This window comes from Stegodyphus dumicola, chromosome X2, assembly GCF_044657685.1.
Source record: "Stegodyphus dumicola isolate Sdum_Otavi_A_Nest chromosome X2, ASM4465768v1".
NCBI lineage: Eukaryota > Metazoa > Arthropoda > Arachnida > Araneae > Eresidae > Stegodyphus > Stegodyphus dumicola.
In genome coordinates this window covers 35908751-35922155 of record NC_140781.1, presented here as the reverse complement: position 1 = coordinate 35922155, position 13405 = coordinate 35908751, and the positions used below count along the sequence as shown (strand labels likewise).

The following is a 13405-nucleotide window of genomic DNA, read 5'->3' as shown; positions in this document are numbered from 1 at the left end:
CAGCAGTGTGAAATTTATAAAAAGATTTTGTAATGGTTAGAGAAACAAAGGATATGCCTTTATCCACTTTTTTGCAGCAATTCCACTTTTTGTCTGATGGACATCGAAACATGCTTTCGCTTTGTAGATCCTTTGGCGGCTCCAGAATCAGAAATTCTTTTTGACATAATTGAAAGTTCAAGCTTACTTTTATAAAATTGCTCTAACAGTCTGCAGAAAATAATCAGCCGGATCCAATTCGGAGATTAAGGGCATCATAAATACAGGGCATCTTCTTATACACCCAGAACTAAATAAAGTCTCAGAAATGTGGTGAGATAAGTAAACTATACTGGAATATCAGAGCTTTCATGAACTCCTATAAAGACTACTTTGTTCCCATGTTCATTTATTGTGATTCTTACTTTAAATGTTTGTTCTTTTTTATTATTTATCATTGTTCTTGTGTGATATTTGAGCTATTTTATATGTTTGGATTGATCTTTCCAATAAAGCCATATGTAATAACAGATTTACATTAACTCTAGTTCAAACATTTCTACTGCATTTTTTTGTTCACTTTTTTCCTTCCAGAGAAGAGGCTTCTCTCTTAAAGCATTAATTTTATATGTAGATGTAAAAATATTTTAAAGCTCAACCTATTCCTTTTTAAGAATATGCTGTGAAATCAAATTTAATCAACCATTTTTTTTCTTAAAAACACACAATAATTTAATTAGGATAGAAATGTATAAAATTGTGGCTTTATTTAAAAAAATCTTAGCATGAAAATATTTCAATTACAGTATTGTTCATCAGATGGCACATTGTCTGTTTAAAAAAATGCAATATATCTATAAAAAATGCTGTGTATGGTGGCCATCATTACTGAATATTGGCAAGAAATGAGCTACAATGAAAGGACAACAAAAGAAGCATTTTAATGTGGATCACTGCTACAGGCCATTGTGTTTATTTCCTTAATAATGGCAGTGATGTATGGATGATTTCCATACTAAGAACCCTGCAACCCCAAAATCACAGTAATGAGACAATCATTCATACTGGAAGTGTCAGGTCATTACTCCATTTCATCTAAAGTAAAGGGAAGCAATACCCGGTGATGATCCATTTTGCATGAATGTCTAAAACCCAATGCTTGCCTTAAAACTAAGTTAAGAATAACGTTATTTTGTAGAAATGTCAACATAACATTGATTTTAAACGATTAAAAAATACAGCCATATATTCTAGATTAGGAGAAGTGACACTATTAGATGGAAATAATTATAATAAAAAAGTCTTTATAATTAAATTTATAATACAGGAAAAAACAAATTTCATTAAGGTCTTTGCTGACTGCCTTATTGTATGCAGTGAATTTGCTGAAACAAATTTTTTAAATGTTTATTGACATTTGGGTAAATTATGTATACAAACAAATATCAAAACTGCTTAACACGTTCACGCCGGCACGGGCCACCTGTGGTCCGCACTAGTCTGTTTCATTGGGCGGCGCATGCCACTGGTGTCCGCACTAGTCTGTCTCATCGGGCAATGCATACCCACCAGTGGCCTGCACTAGTCTGTCTTATCGGGGGGGGGGGGGGGAATGCCACCAGTGGTAGGCATTCGATTATGTTATTAGAAGCTGAAAATTAAAATAATAAAAAATTAACATTTATTTGTTATAAAACCTTTTTAATATCAATTATAATTAATAACTATTAGCAAACGTACAACTCATATACAGGTTTGAACAGGTAATAACCGCGCGCCGCCAGATGAAATGCAGCAAAAATTAGAGCGCAGTCTCACGCCATAGAACATAAAAATTGGCTCCGCCGTGAACATGTTATGAAAACTTTTGATATTCAATCTTAATTTATCAGATATCTATAAAAATATGTCAAATAGTTTGGTAAAATTTTACATCTAAAAATATAGGATGAGGCTCACATCATATTAATAAAATCATGCCATATGCAAAACCACTGTTTTTTATTATTATTATTTTCTATACCAAATAGCAGGTACAGTAGTGCCATTTATCAGTCTTGGGTGGAATATGATTCCCCCCCTGAAATGATGGCCTTGCTGCATTACACATCCTTCCAGCTCTCAAATACTATCCACAACACACTACCAGGGATACTGGTGACTGCAGCTAAGATGCATTCCTTCTATTCAAATAATGTGTTTGAAAAATGCTTTGAAGTATCCTTACAAAGAAAAAAAAATTACCACATATTGGGAGACCAGATGAGGTCAAGTGATGTTATAAGAAGAACATATATATATAATGTTGTATGAACTTAAATCCATTTAGTGCGAATACAAGTTATTATTACTTGCGCAATTGCTGCAAAGTTAGTTAATAATAATTTATTTCCTAAACAGTATTGATTAATTGATTATATTATCTCCTAAGTTTAATTAAAGTAGAATTATTTTAAAAGTGTGCATCCATACTGGTAAGTTATATTTTGAAAGATGTTTTGAAGTAATTTGAAAGCAAAATGTTAATAATGTTTTAACGGGGACTGGAGTTAAATCATCACGAAGAATAATATTACAATTGTAAAAGTAAAAATTAAAACATGTAATATATATATATATAAAGTAAGAAAGTAAGAACTAATGTTTTACAAAGACGAAAATTTTGAAATTCATAATTAATAAATTTAAAATAATCTAATAAGTGCAAAAAAGAATTTAATAAATGTAAAAACCAAAACTTTTAAAAATCAATAACCCAATCAAAAAAAATCTTTAAAGAAATTAAAAGAAAACAGAACATAACAGAAGTGTAATTCAATCAACTTCAGTGCTACTTCATTAGAAAAAAAGAACATTAAAATATCTCTTCTACAAGAATCCTTGCTTTTCTGTATCCAGAATTAGCCGATGAACCATTTCAGTGTATTTTAATTATAATAGTTCACCCAAAAATTCTGGCCTTTCCCCAAAGCAAGGGAAAAAAAAAATTCAATTAGAATTTGTACTTTAAATAAAGAGAATTATACTTCGTAATTAAATATAATTATAATTAAAGAATTGAAACCGAAAGTGAATAATTAAACTACTTCAGTGAAAAATAAATCAAATTTTACCTACATATATGATCTACATTTTATAATTTCACTAAAGTTAAAAATAATTTGGATTATGTGATATATGTTTAACATGAGACCGATAGTCTCTATGTTATTCATATCAGTGAGACTCATAGCCAACAAATTTTTTATTAAAAAAGTCCAAATATTAATTGTATCCAAGTCTCAATTTCCCTGATTCATTTCCCGACGCGTCCGCTGTTAACAAGTATATGAAAAATACTTAATTTGCGCATGAAAAACTATACAAGAAGCCTGGTAAGGCAAATTTACAGCATCAAAATAAATAAAGAAATTGCTATAAGTCAACATATTTACAAACTTTGTGGGTGAACCTTCTTAGTCTGAAGAGTTATAACTTTAAAAAGGCACTAACAGCAACAATGTTTTAGAAAGGGAATAAAAGATTCATAATGGGTCAGTTTATGACCAAAATTTAGAACTACAGGACTCACAGGTCCTTTTGAGTTTAGCTAGTTTGCCTTTCTTACATTATATGTACGTATGTGTATATATATATATATATATATGTGTGTGTGTGTGTGTGTGTGTGTGTGTGTGTGCATTGAGTATGCATATGTGTGTTAAATGTGTGGTATAAAGGCAATATGTGTGGTCACCCCATCATACTAGATGCATAAACAGTCTATATCAAAGCTCAGCATTTACAGTATATTCATATCCATGCAATAGCCATGGGGGGAAGAAATAGCATCCTCACAGATTATTCACTAGTGATAATTACAGTCACACACTTGTGACTGATGTGGCAAAACCATTATTTGACACAGGTCACATTACAATCTCTGTTGATGAAAGCAGTCCTGTAATTACTATTTGACACAGAAAATAATAAACAGCAGATGCTTGCTTATAATATCAATGAATTTAACAGTATGCTGTGAATTTTGCTACATTGTATATTTCCAACTACGAATTTAATTACTAACTAACCGATCACCTAAAACTATATTTCTAGATGTGAAGTTTAATAAAATACAATAAAAGTGAAAAAACAGTACACTAACATGAAAAGATTTTTCGCTCTGCTTCTTCCAACCGCTCAGGAGAAGTTGGACACCATCGAAACCAGTCAGTTATGCATCTAAGGAAAGAGTTATTCAACATGAAAAGATAAGACAGGCCAGAAAAGCTAGAGGCAGTTAGAAATACACGCCAAAACCTAGAAAAAAAATTTTTGCATCAGTATCTTATGAGAGAAACACCAACTGTTCTTGTAAATACAGTGAATGGTTTCTCTTCATTACTCATTAATACATCAACAATAACAAGACATGATATTAAAATAAAATAATAAATAAGCTGTACAGAATTTTTTTTACATTCAAATAAAATTATTCCCTTATTTTTTACTTTCAGAAGCCTTCTTTCTCGACCAGACGGATACAGCCTATAGCAGTTATGCTTCTTGAAGAGGCTGGATTTTGGAATCGGGTGTTTATTCTCATCCACTTAAGTATTTCCTGGATATTTCTCACTTTCCAGAAAAAGTGAGGCAAATATTCAGTAGCTTGTAACAACGCTAATTTAACTAAATGTTAAAAGAAATACTGAATAAATAACAGAATTTTCTGCTGATACAGTCAAAAGTCTTTAATCCGGACTCGTCAGGACTTCGATTTCAGATTATCGGTTTTTCCGGATTATAGATCATCAGTTTAAACCTGGTAAGATGGCATGCAGAAATTATAAAATCAAAAATATGAAACTGTAATTTATGAAATAAAGAGCAATTATGATCTAAAGGTATCAAAATTTACAAAAAAAAAAAAAAGGCTTAATATTTATTTGTTTACTTTATTAAACATTTCTTTCAATGCACGCATGTATAAAGCATACATTACGCATAGTCAAAATTAAAAAACTTGCAACTAGAAAACTATTTGATGTGTATTCGTGGTATTTATAATGACAAGGAATTTGATTTAAATATATCAAGAGAGTACATCGAGATGAAATACTACATTTAGTAAGGAATTATAAGCTGAATAAAATAAAAATATCTGCCCTGAAGATAAGGATAGTGCTGACAGATCAACTTCCAGTTCATTGCATGCCGCAACGTCCCCCCCCCCCGCAGAGCAGCGTGAAATTTATAAAAAGATTTCGAAATGGTTAGAGAAACAATGGATATGCCTTTATCCATTTTTTGCAGCAATCCCATTTTTTGTTTGATGGACATCGAAACATGCTTTCACTTTGTAGATCATTTGGCAGCTTCAGAATCGGAAATTCTTTTTGACGTAATCGAAAGCTCAAGCTTACTTTTATAAAATTGCTCTAACAATCTGCAAAAAAATAATAAGCCTGAAACAATTAGAAGATTAAGGAACAACGCAATCTGCAACATTAACTGAAATAGATAATTAGATTATTTTAGCTTAGCTTATACCGTCTGTTATACATTATACGCACATGCATAAAGGTATTATGCGCATGCGTAAACACATTCTGCGTATAATGCGTCTACACATGTGCATAATGCGCATTATGCATATAGCGTAATGCATGCGCAGAAAGTTTGCTGCTTTGAGGTCTGGATTATAGATCATTCCGGATTATTTATTAAAGACTTTTGACTGTACTACGGTTCAATTTCATACAAAGTCCTCCTACTTGGGACTCAGGTGTAATGTCACAGGGTTAAGAGTATAGTTTAGGGTACCCCTTGGTGAAACTTGGCGATTTTTGGCGGTATATGGATACCGATTCTGTGCAATTCTTTGACTCGTTATTTTGGCTTGTGTAGTGGCAATTTCTTCCTACAAACCCATTCAAATCCATCTAAACAGTTTTTGCGTTTGACTAGACGCATATCCTTCCTATATACAGGACATTTATAATGGCTATTAAGTAAACCTTCATTTATACACCAGTCAAATAAAGCTCTTTTCCCCTTTCGCTCCAAATAGTTCAAAAACTTCAAATTAATCTTACTACATTCGGCCATTCTACCGTCTAAAGAATCAAACCAACACACACCACAAAAAAGCTTACGAAAAATCCCATTCAAAATTTCCTAGAATCGTGCACCTGATTACGTCACAATAAAGTTTCCATATCATTCAACTACTCTGGCTACCATAAATGAAACAGCAACTTGGTGATAAATCAAACAATAATTTCACCATAATACAAGGGGTACCTTAAAGTCTACTCTACCTGTGACAGGATTTGGGATTTCTCTAAAAAAAGAGAAGTATTGCAGCTGGGCTGTGGATCAAATTAAATAATGCTTTTATGTCAAATGAAAATGATTTTTAATCAAATGTGAGATTAAACTGCAAGTATTATCTTCTGTAACCACAAAGGTCTCTAACACATTTCATTGCATTCTGAAAAACCATTTTCTTCATTAGACAATGAAGTGCTGCTGTTGTCTAATGAAATACAATACACATACAGGACTTGGTTGGACCAGATTTCATAGAATGTATTCTAAATCAAACAAATTATAACAATAACGATTCAAAATCAAGCTCGATCTATTTGGCATGACTTCAGGAAATGAAATTTTATTAAGTTGTTAAATCAGATAGAGGAAACAATTATCAAAAGAGGAAGTGATTACTTTTTCACCAAACCAAATATACTTCATTTCTTTTATGACGAGCATTTATATTCAGGGGTAGAGTAGACTTTAAAGTCCCCCTTGTATTATGGCGAAGTTGTTTGATTTATTGCCAAGTTGTTGTTTGATTTATCAGCAAGTTGTTTCATTTATGGTAACCTGAGTAGTTGAATGTTATGGAAACCCTATTGTGAAGTAATCGGGGGCATAATTCTGGGAAATTTTGAATCATGGGATGTTTCGTAAGCGTTTTTGTGGTGTGCGTTGGTTTGATTCTTTAGACGGTAGAATGGCCAAATGTAGCAAGATTAACTTGGAAGTTTCTGTATGATTTGGAGCGAAAGGAGAAAAGAGCTTTAATTGGTGTGTAAATAAAGGTTTACTTAGTAGCCATTATAAGTGTCCTGTATTTAGGAAGGCTATGCAATAGTCGAACGTAAAAACCGTTTAGATGGATTTGAATGGGCTTCTAGGAAGAAAGGTTCAGGTGGTCACTATGTGAAGCGTTCGATCAAAAGGAGTACCTGGTTTGAAAAAAGTCATTTGAGTACGATTGATATTTTGATTTTTATGTGGCTCTGGCTGTACAAAGCGAACTCGAAAATCATGGTAAGTGAATATTTGCTTTTCGTAGTGCTTAAATGTATAACATGGCTTTTCCTTTTTTACGTTATTTTATTGTTTGGTTTAAAATGTATTTCATTGAGATTATGTACTTTTTGTTTGCCTATATTGTAGAATTTGGTGCTCCTTTGACTTTTTAAGTGACAATATATCAATGTGTACATAGACAAAGTAAATGGAGTGCGCAATGCAAGTTTGTGCAATTCTGGGATTTTTTTAAAATGAAAATAGGTCGACGTGTATATGGATAAAGTTAAAAGAGTGCGCAATGGCATTTTTGTGCAATTCGGGGATTTTTTGTTTAAGTGAAAATAGGTCGACATGTACATGGATAAAGTCAAAGGGGTGTGCAATGCCGATTTTGTGTAATTCGGGGATTTCTTTTTGAAGTGAAAATAAGTTGATGTGTACATGGATACCGAGTTTGTGCAATTGTTTGTCTTGTTATTTTGGCTTTGCGTAGCGGCGAAGTTTGGCCCAAAAATCGCCGCTTCGCAATCCAAAATAACGAGTCAAAGAATTGCACAAAATCGGCATCCATGTACCACCAAAAATCAAGAAGGGGTACCCTAAACTATACTCTTACCATATTCAGAACTTACCTTGCACACAGTGAAAACTTGGTTGCACCCTCCAATAACAGCAGATTGAATGCACGGGTTATGAATGTTATATGAGCTCTTTCAGAGAAGAAAAAATCAGAGAAATTATAGCTCAGACAGCAAAAAAAATTATTTGCGACAGTGTTTTACTATAAAATTATGCATATTTTCCGCCATACAATATGAATACTAGGGTCAGCATTTTTAATATCACGTCCAGACCAGGGCTTAATTTCTAAAAGCAGAAGTGCTGGAACTTTATGGAAGACTGTCAGAAAGAGAACAAGAGTAAATAAATAAAATGACTGTTAAAATCATTAATAATTTAAAAATTAGTTGGTTAGTGAGTATCAAATTAATTAATAAGTATTTAATTGATATTAATATAATTAATATTTATTCTATAATTATTATTTAACTGATAATTATTATTGAATTCAAAATTTATTATTATTTATTAAAATAATTAAATGTTAAAGTAATTAAATAATTAAAATAAATTAAATGTAAAGAGACAAAATTTAATAAGCGATTTTGGTACTTTTCCGTTTTGCCGGCGCAAACGATAAAGTCGCCAATAATGGTACAACTGATACCAACGGAATATCTTCGCTGGTAACATTTTATGCTTCATTTTCAAAATCAGTCGCAGCCATTTCTTATCAGATTGATTGTTTCTTTCAATACTCGCATACAATTACATAGAATTTTTACAAGATATTAAATTTTATGCCCTCAGCCCATTCGCGGTAATTAAGTCAATTAGGATGCAATCACACCGCTCACCCGAAGAATCAAGGGTTCACCGCAAAATCAAGGGTTCATCAATTCTGATGAGAATGCACTAGCGAAGTAAAACAGTGTGTTTTTACATAATTTCTGAGTAAGCTATTCGTATGAATTGAAATAATTCTTGCATTTGAACTTGTATTCCAAATTAAGATTTAACTTGAAATTTACGTAGATAATTACTGAGAGAATTAGATTTTTGTAGTGTAGTTTACGCGAAGTGAGATAAGTTGGGGTCACGTGATACTAACTGGCGAATCAGGATGTTGAACCATGAAAGCATAGTAAATTCTTAAATTAATGTCTTTTTACAAATTTATTGCCTTTATTTATTGGCTTTTTACAAAATTTTAAACCATATTAAAATGTTTATGCCTTCAAAATAAAAATATCTTAGAACTAATATTTGTTAACATTTCTTATGCATATATTGTATGCTGTCAGCAACAAAGTCTTCTTGGCGAGATTTGTGCCGGCGAAACGGAAAAGTACCGTGATTTTTAATATAATTTCATTGCTAAAAAAATATTTTTCGAGATCAAAATTCTACTAAAATAACCGTTCAGTTACATAAAAAATATGCTGCAGCCTTCTTATTCAGGTATCCAGTGCGCTCGAGCTACAATTAGAATATGTCCCAAAAATTTTGAGAAGTAATGGAGTCAGGGGCCGTCGCAATTTAAGCTCTGGTCCAGACTGAAAACTTATCTGTGTTCAGTAATGACACAGGACTGCTTGAAAGGGGTGTGTACATTAAATGTTTCAGGAAAGGAGAGCAGAAATAGAAAGTTCTGAAAAGGTTCAGCACAAATAAGGAAACAATATTATACTGGAAAAACTTCTGGACTAAAACGTCTGCTTTATGGATAAATTTCTGCTCATACCTAAGTACTTAACTCTAGATTAAGCATGTGAGTGACAGGTGTTAACCACACACCTATCAGAAATAGCCACAGTTTACAATGCACCCGATGTAGAGTTAAACTTTAATCCAGTCCTCACGTAACTCTTCTCCATGCAAAATCATTTTCACCCCTCTAGCTCACCTCTTGGCTATATTCTTCATTAATTATAATTTTAAAGACAACATTCTATTCCCTTCACAATGTGAAATGTTACTGCTATTGATTACTTTTAAAACACAGACATCAAAATTGTAATTTCAAATCTGAGTAAATATATTGAGTTCTATAAGGAAACAACATAATTTCAGAACCACGTTTTCACTACTAAAACGAAATATTTTTAACTTGTAAATAATCTACAGAAGAATTCAGTTTCGTTTATTTTTAACAAAAATTTAGGATTACACGCATTTTTTCACAATGTACAAAATTAATTTAATCAAAATAACAATTACATTTACACAATAAATTTCTTTCACCAATGAGGATAAAACTGCTTACTTTCCTCTCCTCTGTGTCTCCATTCTTGATTTATAGATATTGAGATCGGTTGTTTTAAAAATATTACTAATGTAACGAATAATCATCAAGGTTTAAAATAATTTTACAAATAGAGGAAAACCTGTTGGAAGTTCCTGACTGAGCTAGTCCAAGTCAACAGCGTGACGGGCCGACTAGCACATCTCTATTCTTCAAATCGGATAAGGAAAAAAAATAACGCATCATCGTAAGTTATGCAATCAGTTACGTAAGCAATTCAGAATGGCATTATAAAACGTAAATAGACTTTTTTTAATGACGCAGCATCAATAAGATAAAATCGTTACTGACAGCTACTTCCTAAAAAGAAAATTGTTCCACAATGAACATTTATAAATATTTACATTTTAGATGGCATTTCTATGTGAATGCTGTGAATGTACACAATTTACAGTTGTCACAATTTTTTTTACCCGCATTTCAAAACAAACAATGCAATAGCATATAAAGCTGTTGCCACAACTAATAAGATTTTCTTAATATGTGATTGAACAAAAAATACCATTTCAACCTACCCCAACATTTCCCGACCGTCTTGTCGTTTTAGCAAAAGTTTCAAATTTTGCATCAAAGATATATATTTTCTGGATTACTTTTCAATAATAACTCATAGTCCATAACCTATAACCATATATCAGCATGTTATGAGATTCATTCTCTCCACCCCCTCAAGATAAATATCTTTCCATACTACGACGACAAATATTTGAAGATCAGTGCCTGAAATAGTGTTTTGATTTGCAAGAGATGACATAGTTTCAGACAAACTAAACTTACTTGAAAAAGATAATCCAATATTTCATCTTTAGAAGTAAATCTGGTAAATAATTTAGAGTACAGAGAAAAGTGAAATGTTTCATATCCTAAAGTCAAAAAACTAACTAAAAGTATAACTAGATTGAAAAAAAAAAATTAATGAAACGACGTTTGAAAAAAACTAAACATTTATACGAAACAGACTTAGAATATGTCAACAGATTAATTACAACTTAAGAAAAGAAAGAACTTCTGTAATCTGACTAAGGAACTCATCATATGCGCCGAAACCCTAGACATGAACGTGTTTAGAGAGAATATGCCTTCATAAGCAATGGTGATATGATGGAAAATTGCAATCCTTTCTAAGAAGATTACTCACGACTAGTGTTACTCAAACTCATTACTAATGTTTACTGACGTTCTTAGAAATAGTAGTCCCTTTCTCATCTTGATCGTCATAACAGAGTTCTTCAGCTGATTGACAAAACAAGATTCAATATATTTGAATCTGAAACAAATGAAAGAACAATGCATAATATGCTTTGTTAAAGTTATGCAAATCATATTAAGAGGAATATCAAATAATCACACCATGACATATTCACAATTTATTTCGAAAATATAGTATTTTGCAGAGGTCCCATGGTGAGGCAAGACACAAGTATAAAATATATAAACTTTATTTAACACATCAATAATGACATTCCGATGAGAAGGAAAATTCTTGCTTCGTGCACACCGCTCTCTCCTCGCCATCCGACGCTCATCCGAGGCGGGCATGCGTAGAACTCCCAAAACTTCGTACGGTGTTTCCACAGAGTATCCCCCCAGTGAGGGAGACCGAACGATTCACAAAAAACTATACAGAATTTACATTATGCAGTGATAAATGTGAAAGTAAAAGGTACAATATAAAACACATGATAAATTAAACTGCATAATGAAATATTGAATAAATAACAATATATATAAGTTATATGTATTAGGTGGTAGACAGATGTTGAGGGAATTTGACATGTCGTCCAGATTTTGCGACAGTTTTAGGAGCATTTGACTTGGTAGGTTTCAATATTGTCTTATTGGAAGGTTTAGTGTTAAAGGCAAAGGTTTTATCAATAATGAAAAATGCAGGTTTGAGTCGATCAATTGAAAAAATTTCATTTTTACCGTTAAAGGTTTTATCATATCGCTCAATGACTGGATGAGGACCTGAGTATGGTTGTTGAAGAGGAGGCTTGACTGAGTTAATTCTCAAATAAACATGAGAGCACGATTTTAAAGATGGATGGATGTGGATAGGCTCTGAACAGTGTTTTGATGTTGCGATGGGAATCAGAGATTGCATGATAGATCGTAAACGATTTACATATGTTGGTGTCGGGGATGGCGGAGAAAGCTGATCTAAGCACAAAATATCCGAAGGCAGTCTTAAGATAATACTGTAGACCAACTCAGAACAAGTTGCTTGAATGTCGTCTTTGACGGAAAATCTAATACCCCAAAGTATAACAGGTAACGATTCTGTCCAGTGAGGATTCTTTTGCGATTTTATGCTCTTTTTCAGTTGACGATGGAAACGCTCAATGATTCCTTTAGATTGAGATCTATAGGCGGTGGTACGAATGCGATAAGTGCCCAGCAGGTTCGTAAACTCCCTGAAATGATGCGATTCAGAGTTCCGACCCTGATCAGTAGTGATAGTTGAAAAGCATCCGAAACGAGCTATCCATCCAATAATTAGAGCTTTACTAGTTGTTTCAGCCGACATATCAGATGTGGGAATTACTTCCGGCCATCGAGTGAAGCGATTGATTATGGTCGAGCAATACTTATAACCTTCAGAAATTAGTAATGGGCCAATAAAATCTATGTGAATATGAGAAAATCTGGCATCAGGAAGTAAAAAATGTCGAAATGGGTGATTTCGTATGCTTGTGTATCTTGGAACGTTGACATTTCTCACAAGCGTTCACAGAGTTTTTGATAAAAGTGTGCATGTTAGGCCAAACGTAACGTCTGCGTATCAATTTTGAAGTGGCAGATATACCTGGATGCGAAAGGTTGGGAATACTTTGGAAGATGATATGTCTAAATGAAAAGGGAATGAAAGGACGAGGGACATTGGTTCTGCAGTCACGATAGAGATAAATATCTTTAAGCGGAAAATACTGTTTGGAGAGCTTCAAAGAAGAAAATTTAGAAGTTAGTAATTGTTGTAGTTCATAGTCTGTGAGTTGTGCTGAGGCTAACTGTTTGAAATCCAGAATAGGTGAGTGAGAAACAGAATCTACTTCTATTCGGGAGAATGTGTCAGCAATAACATTTTCCCTACCTTAAACCTTTTCGCGACTGCGCACCTTTGTTTAAGACGCTCGTGCGGGATGGAAGAGAATCGAAGGCAGTCACCATACAGGACGGAGGTTTTGCATCGCTAAGCCTAATTTTATAACAAAAATCAGAAAAACAAAAGTTTCGCTCCTAGCATCGTAATTTTTGGTA

At 32.9% G+C, this 13405-nt stretch overlaps 1 protein-coding gene across 2 annotated transcripts in view; it reads right to left on the bottom strand.

The window, feature by feature from the left end:
• LOC118182207 (1-acylglycerol-3-phosphate O-acyltransferase ABHD5-like) overlaps positions 1-10616 on the bottom strand; it is a 41373-nt gene extending 30757 nt beyond the window's left edge. Inside the window, exons 1-2 of one of the 2 annotated variants that reach the window (XM_035351525.2) lie at positions 10492-10616; positions 4124-4278 (exon numbers count right to left, since the gene is read on the bottom strand). In XM_035351525.2, coding sequence (XP_035207416.1) covers positions 4124-4278; positions 10492-10505 — 169 coding nt within the window. In that variant the 5' untranslated portion in view covers positions 10506-10616. The other variant, XM_035351524.2, reaches the window with a different exon arrangement.
• Positions 10617-13405: the final 2789 nt, after the last annotated feature.